The following is a 14,460-nucleotide window of genomic DNA, read 5'->3' as shown; positions in this document are numbered from 1 at the left end:
CGAGGTGACATGAATCATGGAGGCAGTGTATTAACTAGTCAGGGGTATGATGCTGCCTGGCTGTACAGGTCAGGTCTGCATCCTGCTCAGCACAGCAGTTCTGCTGGCTGCTGTCTCATGAGCAGTTCCTCAGGAGCCCAGGCACAGCTTGCTGCAAGACCTTGGTCCTGCTTTTGTCTGTTTCACACAGAAAGAACTGACTACCCTGTATCTTGAAAAATGCCTGTGTTTTGCAACCTGCAACTATTGGTTCTCACTGCGGTTATTTTCTTTTGGATTTTCACCTTCAGGAGCACCACAAATGTTGAACAAGTGGTCAAGCACCCTATTTTCTTCTGTCATGAAGACCTGGAAAGAGCCATAACATCACAGTGGGACTTAGGACTCACAATGGGACTCCATGACGTTGATTGAGCTAGTCTGACTCTCTGTTTCCTTTCACAGCACATCTCTCCAGCTCTGTAGCACAATCATGTATACCTTTCCACCAATAAACCTCTTTTACATTGGGCACTGGCCTTTTTTTTAGTGTCACAGAACAGGCATTTTGATGATAGTCCACATGTCATGACTACTGGCTGGGGGAGGATGAGGAGAGGAACACGCTTGTCCTGCCTGCTGCATTTGCCTTGTCCCTCAGCTACAGCTGACAACCACTGGCCACTACTGCAATACACATGGTGTTCAGTGCCCCCACATCCAGAGATGGCACCCAGTGCTCATGGCTGCTGGACAGCCCCTCACCTTTCCCCAGGCCTGAGACAGCACTGCCTTTGCCCCTGTGGCATAAGAGTAAGTGTTTAGGTGTGGACATCACAGAGCGATGCTCAGCAGGGGACAGGGTGAGGAAAGGGGCAGCTTGCAGTCCGGACCTGTGAGTGCCTGGACCCACATCCTCCATCTCACCCTGCCAGATCCTCCAGTCCACAAGTCCATCCAGAGTTTGTCCAAACCAGCCCAGGATGGATCATGGCACGCACCACCAGCAGCGAGCCTCCCCATTTTCCCGCACCTCTGCTCATCCCCTACCTCATCACGCTTGGAGTCATGGTGGTTCCTGCAAACACTAACACACTAGCAGAGCAGCATTGGGAGGGATGGGGAAAGAAACATGCATACTGCTCCCCTTTCCCAGGAGCAGCAGCGGCGCCGGCAGCCCTGGCCCATCCCGCAGGTCTCCCAGTACTTGCTCCGCTCCACTGCATCCCGGGAGCTGGCATGGGGCCAGGCGGGCACAGGGTGTGCAGCCGGGGGGCAATGGGACCCGCCGAGCAGGGGCCCCAGCAGGAATTTAAGTGCAAACTGCTCAGGTGCCGAGGGCAAACATCCAGCTCAGGGCTAGGGTGTATTCCGCCAGGATCCATTCCACCAGGACATTTGCTAATAGCTGCACGCAGGCTTGCATTTTTTTCCCAGTGAAAATTAATCATCAGGCCAACGGTGGTTATTCCTCTCCCCAAAACAATTTTTTTTTTCAAAGTGCACTAAAAAATTTGAGTTTTAGAGCTCCACAGGGCTTGCTATGCAGGATACTCATGACACTGATGTTATAAAAAGCCACTTTCTTAAGTTCCACAGTCAAGAAATTTGTGGGACATGAAATAGCTTTGGGTACATTTCTGATCTCCATGCAGAATGTCAAAATTAAAACATCACTGGCAGTGGGAGGAAAAGGAGAAAAGCAAGAAAGGCTGTGAATTTAGCATTCCTGACACAGCCCAGGTTGTAGCAACTGACTTGATTTACATGAGCATTGGAGCTGGACTACAGCAAGAGAAATCAATAGTTACGGTAACAGGGTTGAAAAGGAGAGCAGACAGAGTGGATGTGGATATGGGATGTATATATTCCTGAGGAATGTAAGGCAAATTAAGTTAAGGCTTCAGCATCTCACATGGAACTCATAAAAATCCCCTCAGGTCTGGCCAAATATGTTATTCTGTTCTGCTGAACATAGTTTCCTGGGAAGAAACAAGGTCCTGGGGGAAAAAAAAAAAAAAAAAAAAAAGCATTTTAATCATACTTTTGAAATCTTATCTTCCTGCTAGGTCAAACCTGACTATTAAAACATGAAATGCTCATTTCCCACTGCAATCTCTTCCTTTGCATGCTGAAAATGAAATGTTTGTTACCTAGTTTTATCCTTCAACTCAAACAGATAATTGCTGGTTGCAGTCACATCTAATAAATATTCCATGCTCACAGTCTCCCTCCAGATTTTTACATCTAGATCGTGTCTCCCTGGCTTCCACTCCCGCAGGGAACAGCAAGATTTTTAAAACACATTCCAACACTTCCAAGATGTCTGGAACCTTCGTGTCATGTTTCAGCTCTAGGTTTTTTGCCACACACCTGAAACTGAAGCAAGTATATTAACTGTGGGCTGAACAAGCCAGGGACACCCACCAGACTGAATGTCATTTCTTCCTCTGTCATCTGATAATCCTGAGGTGCCAGGGATCTGGGGAGTGTTCCAGGCCTCAGAAGGCAGAATTACTGTAATTTTTTAGACAAACAGACTAAGCAAACCATGTTGTCCAAACATGATAAAATCAGACTCACTGGCCCAAGAGCTGCTACTAGGTACCATACTGCTGCCAACTCAAAGGGACATGCACTGGCCTACTGTGCTTGGTATTGCACATCTCAGTTTAAAAAAGCTGAAATTGTTGTGCAGGATATTGGACTGAGTCAGCAACACTGCAATAAATGGGAAACTCCCAGCTTCACTGTTGGTATCTGCCAGTGCCCTTGTACCTGCTCCGGATGTCCTATGGGTCCATGCATGGCTCTGCTAGAAGTACATAAAAAGCTGTCCTGAAATGCAAACTTTATTGATAAAAAAGTGTTAATCATGTCATAGTGTCTTTGACTGAAGTGCTCTTTAAGGTTACTTCCTTTTGGTATTAAGTAATTCTTTGCAGAGTTTAATTGTACCGTGGGAATTGATTTGCTGCTCACGTGGAGTCCACACTCAAGAATCTGCAAAAGACTGATGTTATGGCCTAGTTAAGAAGACCTAAAATGATCATATCTGCTTTGAAAAGAGAACATAAACATTTTGACAGTAGAAGATGAATGCCATCTACAGTGCAGGCAGCAGGATGCAAAATATAGAGGAAAAAAATGGGTCTCTCCAGAAAAATAAGCTCTAGTGTAGAAGCATTCTCTTGCTTAGGCCCCTCAAATGCTTAGCTAGGGTCGGACAAAGGAGTCCTCAGTCCAGGGAGTTTGGTTGCTCCATCTTTTGACTAAAATCCTCTGTGATCCCTCCAGTGTCACAGGTAATAGTCCCAAGCTATTAGACAACACAAGGCACGGCAAGACCTCACCTGTATGATTTAGCTGTTCAGGTCTTCTTCTCAGTACCTGTGTCAAATATAGAGTGTGAGTAATGACCACAATTCAATGATCAGAGAAGACCAGAAGTGTGTCAGAAGACCCTTCAGCCAACAAATGATGATGTCAAATTGCCCTGAGGAAACAACTCAGCCTTGTTCTCTGATTATTTCTTTGTTGAGTTCATTTGTACCTGATGGACAATTAGGGAGGTAGGGCTTTGTCTGCACTAAAGTGACCCCACCATCGATTCATCAGCCAGATGACACAGAAGCGTGGTCACATCTCTGGCTGTGAAACACCGAGCATCAGGGAAGGGCTTCCTGAGGAATATCACTCATACATTTGAATTTTTTTTATTCAGAGCAACAATGAAATGGTTCCTCAAGGATTTTTCAAGTGGGAAAGCAACACAGTGCAAAATAATCCTGTAGCTCACAACAATAAAAAGCTTCTTTCTGCTTGACCTAGTAAAGGGTCACCTTTCGAGGGTGAAGAAAATCCTAAAAGCAAGGCATTACATTGAATACAGTGCCTAATGGCCTCCTTCAAGGGAATGTCTCACTCTCCCCCTTTCTGATACTCCTGGAGCTCAGCACACTGATCTCCTTTCTGGCACACCACTATTCCGGCTGGGCAAACCAGGATCTCCCTTAAGAACATGATTTCAGCAGGGCTTCTGAACCCCATGTTGTCACGCTGTGTGTGTTAAACCTGGCAGCTGGGAGATTTAAAAAGTCCTGTTTGAAAGGGAAGAGAGACATATGAACAAGGCAGTCAGAGGTGAAGGGAATAAAAATCACCACTGGCAATGACAGGACTCTGTGCATGCTGCTAAAGTGCTAACCTCACACATTTTTTCAGCCTCCTACCCTTTGACTCAATGCCCATAGGGAGGCTAAGGCTGGGTTATTACTGGAAGCAATTGCATAACTGTGCCAGATGTTTTCTACTTCACTTCTCTAGAAGTGATAAGATCTAGGTCCCACCAGTTCCCTTTGCTGTCCTTGCTGTCAAGGCAAGGTGTGTCCCCAAGGTGTGTGCAAGGTAAAGCACATCTGGGAAGTCCTGTGCATTGACTGTGGGATGCACAGCTGGCTCTCTCTTCAGAGCCCATGGCTGCTTAGGAGAGGTCCTGTCCTGTTCCCAGGACAGGCTCTGTAACAGCACACTGTGTTTAAAAGGCTCCTGATAAATGAGTTCTCCATCTGTGTTACACTGTCATGGCTCACACACCTTCCCCTGATTGAAACGTCAGCCCTGCCCTGCCTAACAAGTTGGAACAGAACAAAGCAGAGGTGCAGGGGAAAGGATTAAATGCAACAATATCTGATTTCCTTGCCTCATGCTCCACTAGGACTTTCTTGTTTCACTTTCCTATAGCATCCTCACTCTCAAAAAACCTGGACAAACACACCAGCTGAGTCCCAGCTCCTGTCTGCACTGGGAAAAAACTCATGTCTTGGGCATCAAACATTTGGCTTAGCACAGAGAGAGCCCAATGGCCTTGCATCAAGTTACCCAGCAAGGCAGGAACCCAGCTAAGCACAAAGCCCTTCCCCTTGGCCACCTCAGCTCACTCAGAAGGCTCTGGGAGACAGGAGAGGAGCGAGAGCCCCTGCACTCCTCTGCAGCAGGTGGGTGCTACACCAGGTGGGTGCTACACCAGGTGAGTGCAGCATAGGTACAGGGAGGTGGCATTGGCACAGCCTTCTGCTGCCTTCTTTGAGCAGCCTGCCAGAGGGAGACAGTGATTTGGAGTTTTACTGTTTTATAGCTAAGTGAACTTTAAATCTAAATGGGAGAAATCTCTGAAATGCCTACTATGAGTATGGGGTTTTTTCTACACTAGCACTTCTGCTCATGGACTTGTGCAATGAAGTGTGGATGGTCTCTGGGGATGGATGCTTCATGGCACCTGTTCTGATGTTACATAACCCTTGGGAGAAACACTTTTTTTCTTCCATGTGCTCATTGTTTCTCTGTATGAATCTTGGCCTATTTACCTTTGCTCCTGCCACTGTGCACCTCTGAGGAAAGCCTTGGCTCCAACACTGTTCAACATGACTTGAACATAACCTCAGGGCCAGCAGGAGAACCTTCATAAGATGCCTGTACCTGAGGAGAGGGGTAGTCCAGACAATAACTTAACAGCCAAAGCTAAACAGAGTCTATATGCATTTAATATATCTTTTTATATGGTAAATTTTTATCTGAAGAGTCATATGACTCAAAAAAAGCATAATTGATTGTCCTGAGTGCTGGTCAGAGACACATTTGTAAATGTTTTGGCTTTTTCTACCCGCCTGCTTGGCAAAATTTTGAGTAGTACAAAAGCATAAATTAAAATAGCTTGTCATTTGTTACTGCATCAGGGATTATCTTCAATTCCCTGTAATATCAAAAAATATCTGCTAGCATGCAAGCAGTTTCCTGTTTACACATTTTAAAATTATTAGGGATTGTTCACTAGTTACCTTAGATGGATTTTATAATGGGATTTCAGCAATTTATCCTACTCTGTGTGTGCTATGTACTGTAAGTATCAAACACACACACTGTGGATTTCTCACGCCTGAGGGTAAACAACCTTATTTATAGCCTTTTTTACAGCATACAATATAAATTTCTTCTAAGGCAAGACCAAATTTATACATACTGTGGATGTTTGTTATAACATAGCTGAGAAAGGCAGGAAACCTCTCTATGCCTTGTATATGGCTTACCCTACAGGTGGCCACCTCACATCACACAAAATATGGTCACAGGACCATTTATAAAATTCAGCTACCAATCTGGTTTGCAATTTAATCTACAAAGTGCATTAAAATGAAAATAATTCATTGGTGGTTTTGCCATGCCTGAATTTAGTCATTTGTTCATATGACACCTTAGAAATATGAGTTATATTTGACAGCCCAGCTGTCCACGTCTGGGAAAGGCAGTTCATCTGCTGTCAGGCCCTTCTCTCAGGTTAAAAATTATTCAACAAGCAACTAAAGTGGATAATCTTTATTCATTCTGGCATTTCCAGTTTCATTTGAAGTATAGCTGATGAAGCTGTCTTATAGTGTTTCATTTCATTGTGTATCTTCCTGTTCCTGCTTGGTACAACTTGCAAAATGTTCATATTGTCTGAGGTTTTTTAATAGATGACCTTCCCTTCACTGTGGTTTGTGAAGCATTTTGTCTCCTGTACAATGAGAAACCCCTTTTTATGTCTTTGGGTGTTGCTATTATTCCTATTGATTTATCTAAGTACTTTTTCCTGTCATACATTTTTGTCATATGAAATAAATTGCTTTGGGTTTGTTTGCTTTTGCTTTTTCTCAGGCTGGGAAAACAAATATCATAATTTTGATTTCCTTTAAAATAACAATACTGATGTTTGGGTTTTTTTCTTCTGTAGTATTTTTTTCTGTCTTTAGCTGAAGAGTTAATACAATTTGTTAACTGGAGCTGTTCATATAAGTCCTGGGTTTTGCAGTGGGTTTTTTCTCATCTGTCACCACACAAAGCTGATGTAGGCATTAAGGAGAGACATTCCTTTGCTAGAGCTGCTGGTTTCCAGCAGGAGTTCTTGGGTGAAAGTGCATGGACCACCTTAGGTATGATACCAGCGTCTTCAAGAAACATTTCCACAGCTTTTTCTTTTCACACATGCCTGTCCTTCAAAGCCAAAGGTTAAAGTTCATTTTGTTGATTGGCTTTGGCCTTGAGGGTCGAGCATTGTGCTACAGTCCTTGAGGAGACTGAACAGGATCATACTAGAGAAAGAAGTGTTTTTCTTAGGATTATTTACCTTTGGTGGGAGAGGTTCCAAAATAGCTTAAGACTTCTGGGGCAGACAAGGATTCCCACATATACTACTGTTGTGATTATACAAAGAGTATTTACACCCAAACACAGATGCCTTTTCTTCCTGCAATTGCAGCCATCAGCAAGCCACTCTGCTTTTGGACAATTGGCAGTCACCTACAAAGCTAAAAAATAGAAACTGAAAAGAAATCAGAGGAAACTATACCAGAATTGGGTTAAAGTGAATAAGATTACACAGCTCAATATCTATGTTTTCAAGGGAAAATGTGTTTTCTATAGTGGTCATAAACTTGGAGGTGTAGGACACATCAAATTTTTGTGTCATCCTTGCCAGGCAAAGCAGTGAGGACTGTAAGGCTCAGTGGAAACTTTGCAGAATGAGGCACGCTGTGACTGGAATTTATCAATATTCATGATGGCCTGGATTAACTTATTAATTTCATCTTCTGTGTCAGTCATTCCAACTCAAAACAATATCTTTTAAAGTGCGGATGAAGAGGAACTGTGAAGGAAATATTGTGGAAATTTAAATCAGATTGCTGTGATTGGATGCTGCCCACAGGGAATATTACCATGTGCTGAACACAGTTCATATCCCCAACACTGCGGATTTCTGATGGGTTAAGGAAAACAGGGTATGAATCATTCAAAGATTTCTAATATAAGCATTACCCAAATAAATACCCTTCCCCCACTTGCAGAGTCTCTGGCCAAATACTGTCCCTCTGTTCCAGCTCCTCCTTGCTGCCTCTCCCTGTTTCCGGATGGGCCCTGGCCCCCAGCCCTTATCTCCTCCAGCCCCTGGGCTGTTTGCAGAGAGCACTTATAAAGAGGCTGACAGAGTGGAGGAGAATTACAAGGTGCAGGAAAACAGCAGCACTGCTTGGCTCAGCACGACCTGCTCTGCCATGGGGAAGGACAAGCTGCCCAGCAAACCAAACATCTTCCTCCTTCTTCTCTTCTTCCTTCCTGGAAATACTCCTCTCAACACAGAACCGTAAGCTACACGTGCGGAGGGGGGAGGGAGGTCTAAGTGCTCCCTTTTTCCTGCAGTTTCCTTCCCACTAATAACCAATTCCTGAGTTTCCTGCACAGCTCTGACAGTGCTCCCCGCTCCCATCCTGTAATCCCCCGGCTGTCCAGCCCTGGGACCCCTCCCCACCACTATCTCTGCCAGTGGATTCCTTCCATCCTCCCCCCAGTCTCTGCCCAGAGTCCTGCCCTGCAGCTGCCTGATAGTCCAAACCTGGATCCTCACAACATCTTTGCCCAAGTATGTTTCTGCCTCGAAACCTCTCAGGGCCTGGGATGTTGTGGGTACGATGCCGGGATCCAGGTCCTTACCTTTCCCAGAGTGTCCTCCTTTCAATCACCAAGTTACTTCTCCCCATTCTCCTGTTGCTTTTCAAACCAGTTTGCTCCCCTTTCTGCTGCCAGTTTGTTTCCCTTGGCAGCCTCAGATGTGCTTGTTCTCAGAGAGGATCTGTGACCTAGATTCTCTTCCTGCGGCGCGCAGGCCAGTGCCAGTGCTCCTGGGACAGCCAGGCCCGGCCGTGCGGCCCAGCAGCACGGCTGCAGCTTGAGCTCGGCCCGTGCCCAGGAGAGGGGCAGCCTGGCATGGCACAGGCAGGCTGCAGCCTGGCATGCCCACCCCAACCTTGCCCACCAGATTGTGCTGCTCTGAAGCCTCTTGTCCGGGTGGGAGCAGCCTACCTCTTCGGAGCTTGGCTGTGTTCCTCTTGCTGTGCTGACCAGCACGGGTGCAGTAATGCTTGCTGCAGAGATTTCGTGCCCACGAGCACTGCCACAGCGCTGGCAGAAGGTGCAGCACTGCTGCTGCCCCTTGCGGTGTGGTCAGAGGTAAAGCTGTAAGTGGGTCAGCCTGAAGGACCTTTGACTCACGCTGTACCGTCAGTCCCTCATTTGTCTGCCCTGTTTGGGTGCTTCTGGGGCAGACCAGCCAGGCAAGTGTGCTTTGGGGTCAGGCAGAGTCTCTGGTCCCCCTACAGTAATCTGATGTAACTAAGTAATCTTAATTCATTCTTGCCCAACATCAGGGGGAAAGGGAATGAAACCATTCTGCTCAGACCTATGGCAACATAGAATTGTAGAATGGCCTGGGCTGGAAGGGACCTTAAAGATCACTCCAAACCCCCTGCCATGGACAGGGACACCTTTTTCTGGACCAGAGCTCCATTCAACCTGCCTTTAAGCATCTCAAGACAGGGTATCCACAGCTTGACTGGGCAATCTGTGCCAGTGCCTCACCACCCTCACAGTGAAGAAATTTTCTACCTAATCTAAACTTACTCTCTTTCTTACTATTTACTCTAAACTTACTCTCTTTCAGTTTGAATCCATTCCCCCTTGTCCTGTCTTTGGCAATAGTCTCTCTCCATCTTTCTTGTAGGCTGCTTTTTGCCCCTTAACCGAGTCCCATTCTGGGAGGGAAGAACAAAGAAAGGCTGAGAGGTGGGACAGAGAGGGGTGCTGTTGGGGTGCCCAGGAGGAAGACAGGAACCTAGTAGGGAGGCAGTTCTGAGCAGTGAACTGCTAGGTAGCATAAGGGTAGTGGTTTTGCTGTGGGTGCAGGATAGATCAGATGCTGTATACAACACAGAAAGGAAACAACCTTTGAAATGAAGACAAAAATTAAACTTCCAACCAAGACTTTAAACTTCCAACCAAGACTTGCTTACTGTGCCCTGTGCAAGTAGGGGTATCACTTATTTGGGCAGAAATAGCTGCTGCTATTTCTGTTTCAGAGGTGACCAGCTGGGCAGAGACACAATTAAGGCTCAGATTGCATACTACAAAAAACCATATTAATCAAGTTAGTGCAGCACTGGAACAGGTGACCCAGCTAGATGGTAGAAACTTCATCTCTGGTGTCCTTTGCAAAAGTCCTGTTCTAGGAGGGAAAGTGGGCTTGAGATATCCAGAGGTCCTTTGTAACCAAAACTTCAATGATTTTGGAAGAATGCAGCCAAAGGTATTGCTTTCCTGCTCTGGTTGTACATGTAAGCTGTTTTACAATGCAGTGGACATGCTTGGGAGTACTCTGCATTTGGTCCTAAGTGTGAGGCCATAATGACACTAGAATTGGCAGGTATGGATTTAGGCTGATGAAGTTAACTGCCTTCTTTGGCTGGGTGCTTGTTCTAGTAAGTAGCTGAGAGTCAATATACAGACAGACATCATTCCACCTCAAGCTACAGTATTACCTTCTCTGTATAGACAAACTCGCCATTTTTGCCTCAGCCACCATCTCTAGGGTCGCCTATTCCTCCTTGATGTGTGCCTCTGTCGGAGTCACTGCCTCTCCCATCAGAGCATCTCCTTGCGTGCTGAGGTCTCTTTTGTCAGCCCAGATGCTTTTTGTCCTGGAATGTGTATACATGGGTTTTGCGACCACAGTTGCTTAAAACACTCGTGGTAATTTAATTCATCTGTCTCCTCTAAACAACACATCCCCAAACACCTAAAGAGGGGTCTGTAAACAGCATGGTTTATATCTTTGTTTCAAAGGCAGGGAAGCTAGCCTAAGGGGAAGCTCTGCAAGTTGGCCAAAATTTCAGCTGAACAGTGAACAGGAAGAGAAATGAGGCCAAATTCCCCACAAACTAGGTCATGCTGTCCTTTCTGTAGACTGGATGTTATTGTCACATTGCCAGTGCCACTGACAGGGGACAGGGGGAATGGAATTGGGGGAAGCAGCATGGGCTGAAGCCATGGTAAGAAGGTTGTGGAAGAAAGGAAACGCTGGAGAAAGCAGAGAGTCACAAGTTGTAGCTCAGTCTGTGGGAGGCTGACAGTCTGGGAGTTCCCTCGTTTCACAGCTTCTGCAGCAGTGCTGGCTGAGCAGAGTTGCCAGCAGGCAACTACATTTCACTACAGTGCTGCCTCATGGTGAAGGAAATGCAGGAGCTGCTGGGATCCCACTGCCTCCACAATAGCTTTATGACTCCCCAGAAAGCTCAGAGCCCAAGCAAAAATGTAGCTCTGGATGGATGCATCTGTATTTGTCCTCTATTCTTTTCTGAACACTTCCCGACAGTCTGTTTGTTACTTATTACTGATTGAGTCTTTTCCAAGGCTGACCAACAGTGCTCAAGTCTGAGTGGTAGGCGCTCACTTATTATTTTCCCTTTATGAACAGTTCATTTGCTATTTTTGCTACTCAGTTCTATCATACAAAAAATCTTTTCCACAAATATCTAAGTCCATTTTTAGAATTTTCTTATCCTGCACAGTTAGGAGAAAAATGTACTTTCAAGATCATCAAGGTATGTAATGAAGAATAGGGGTCTCAACACAAACTGTGGAGGTTTTCACTGGTTCCTACCCCTTCTGTCCTATCTTTCAATCAATTAATCCATTACAGAATTAATAATTTTATTTATTAGTAAAATGATCCCTTTTATTGAATGGCAGCTTAGTTTAAGGGTCCTTTGAAGCTCTTTGAAGATGCAAATACACTTGGGGTGCAATAAAACACTACACCCCGAAATCCTATGTGTGCTCATCTTAGTAAGGTCCCAAACTGCAAGCACTCACATCTTTGCTCAGCATGTGAAGGATTTGGAAACCTGGATAGGCAAAGACTGGAGGAGTCAGACAAGTGGGTGGGTTTTTTCCTCAGCTGTTTTTAGCTAATGCCTTTGAGTGTCAAAAGGAGATTGTGGGATATAGAAAATTCAATTAACAGCCTGAAACCTTTCAAACCATCCTTACTCCCTGCTGTGAAGCCAAACAAAACATCCTTTGTAAAGCACTCCCCATTAGCATAGAAATTGTTCCTTCTACTGCAAGCGTTTTCCTGCTTTTAGGCTAATTAGTAAGACCGTTTAATATGTATAACCCCAAAATAAAATGAATGCTCATGTTATATGCACTGCAATTCGCAGGGATGGCAATGGATTAGGCATGCTGATTTGTTAATTTCCCTTCACTTAATATTGTTGCCTTAAAAGTGTTTCACATTTCTGATCTTTCTTGCTTCCCTCCCTTCACAGGCAGTACATGGTGCTAGTGCCCTTTCTGATCCACACAAATTCTCAAGAGAAAGTCTGCGTTCAGCTGACCTACCTGAACGAGTCTGTTACACTGAGTGCCACACTCGAGTACCTAGGGGAGAACAGGAGCTTGATTGATGATGTGGTATCAGAGAAAGACATATTCACCTGCATCCCTTTCTCTGTGAGTATCTCATCCTCACGGGATGGTCTCTTGTGTTTATTGACGTGGCATAGTAGATCCAAATAGTCCAAAAATGAGAAATAAGACACACTGCAATCAGAGACCCCTAAGCTAAGTCGAACAAAAGAATTAACTCAAGGTGGATGACTGACTGTGGTAGTCTTACGAGGACCAGCTTTCCCCCATTACCAAATTCTGTGTCCCACATGATACTTCTCTGCACACATGTTAGAGAAGTCTTTTGCAACTTTGACTGACAGAATGTGCCCCATGTTTGTTTGATATGTGTAAGCCTGAGATGAAAAATGCCAGCGTGGACTGAAAACTGTAGAAGCTGGGGGCTTGTTAAAGACAGTGAGGTCCATGAAGTCATATGGCAGCTTCTGGAGCATATTCCCAGTTTTTACTGCAGAAGGCTGGTTGGTGAGTAATGTAAGAAACAGGTTCCGTACCCTAATTAAGGAATCTGGGTTAATTTTATTTTTCATAAATCATGTGACGGAATAAGATCAGGTTCAGTATTTCTCTAAGAAAAGTATATAAATGAAGGAAGGTAATAATTTTTTTTCCTTGCTCCTTGCACTGAGTCTTTTTTGTCCTTTAGGGAACTTTCTGACGCAGCTAGCACTTCTTCCTTCAACGCTCAGTGCATTGGGGTGTATAAATAAAGCAGTTATCCTCTTCATTCTCCTTAGCTTCCAAAATCCAACAGCACATCAGTGGCGTTTCTCACTGTGACGGTGACAGGGGACACACTGCACTTCAAAAGCCGCAAATCAGTGCTGGTCAAGAATTCCGAAAGCTTGGTCTTCGTCCAGACAGACAAACCCATCTACAAGCCCGGACAGACAGGTACCAGGAACTGGGCTGGTATTGACTCTGACAGCAAAACATCTTAAAGGCTCCATTCTACAGAGGTGCCATACCTGTGCTGAAGTTTTTAGGTTTCTTTGTGGCGGAATCTAAGTAAATCGTATTTCTGTCAGCTGAGGTCTAGTTCACAGCACTTTCATCATTCCTAGTCCTCATTCTCCAGGCACAGCATCTCAGCCAGATGTAGACACAGGCTCCAATTCATTCTATTCAAGTAGAGGCACAAGGGTGGGATGACTGCAAAGCATAGTCTCCCTTGGCTGCACCAGAATCAACAAAGCAGGACAGGCACTCCCAAGAGATAATTCAATTCAGCCAAGACCTGATTATCCTTCTAAATTTATCTGCCCCTCACTATCTGCAAGAGAAAGAGCTTTAAGTAATTGCTTCTATTACTTAGAGATCTCAATTCAGAGCCTGTTGATCTGTGGAATGAGTTTGAGTTATAAATTATTGAAACATTATCATTTCCTGGTGATGGCTACAAATTTAACAGTGGAATTTCCTTTTTTTCTGTTGCACTCTTCAGTTCAGTTTCGGATCGTCTCTCTGGACAAAGACTTCTACCCACTGAATGAGAAGGTAGAGCCTTAATTCCTTGTTGTTAGCCAGGACATTTAATTTTTAAATTAACACCATTGTTGTCATCACACAGAACCACTGAAGACAACCTTTAAAGCATATGATACTCTCTCACACCATGCTTTACCTGTTCCATGTTCTATCCTAGGACACATTCCACCTGTCTCTAATGGCTGAAAAAAATCCCCCTTTTCAGAAGCATATAGATGTTTAAAGCCAGATTTACAAATCAATGTATGTGGCTAAGCATGTGGGCAGGGATCTCATTCCTGAAAAATGTGTGGGACAAGTTTCCATGGGTAGTGACAGGTCTGCAGTTGTTTCTGGCAGTGGGTGCAATCCCACACTTAGAGAGAAGCATAACAAGAACTTGCTTTTATGGAACTGGCCAGGGGTGCAAGCCCACCTTTTGTTTTATTTGACAATCAGTTCCTCATGCAAACAAGTTATTTGAAAACTTGTGCTTCATCACATCTTCATACAGTGGTAAGACAAAAGGTCAAGCCCTAAAATATTATAGAAAAGATTCCCTTAGCCATCAAGAACCAAGGAAAAAGAGCAAGTACAGAAAGAGAACAACCCAAAGGTCTTCCTAGAAGTTTGTTCTTCTGCCCTTCAGTCCAAATCTGGAAACTACTCCCCTGTGAT

General features: G+C 44.8%; 1 protein-coding gene across 3 annotated transcripts in view; it reads left to right on the top strand.

The window, feature by feature from the left end:
• The first annotated feature begins 7,931 nt into the window (after positions 1-7,931).
• LOC121340954 (alpha-2-macroglobulin-like) overlaps positions 7,932-14,460 on the top strand; it is a 36,140-nt gene continuing 29,611 nt past the window's right edge. For all 3 annotated transcript variants that reach the window (XM_041414062.1, XM_041414061.1, XM_041414060.1), the window contains exons 1-4: positions 7,932-8,155; positions 12,174-12,357; positions 13,053-13,209; positions 13,760-13,812. In XM_041414062.1, coding sequence (XP_041269996.1) covers positions 8,067-8,155; positions 12,174-12,357; positions 13,053-13,209; positions 13,760-13,812 — 483 coding nt within the window. In that variant the 5' untranslated portion in view covers positions 7,932-8,066. The remainder of the gene's footprint in view (positions 8,156-12,173; positions 12,358-13,052; positions 13,210-13,759; positions 13,813-14,460) is intronic.

This window comes from Onychostruthus taczanowskii, unplaced genomic scaffold, assembly GCF_017590055.1.
Source record: "Onychostruthus taczanowskii isolate IOZ18803 unplaced genomic scaffold, ASM1759005v1 scaffold44, whole genome shotgun sequence".
Lineage (NCBI taxonomy): Eukaryota > Metazoa > Chordata > Aves > Passeriformes > Passeridae > Onychostruthus > Onychostruthus taczanowskii.
The sequence above is the reverse complement of the archived record's forward strand: the minus strand, read 5'-3'. Positions and strand labels throughout refer to the sequence as shown.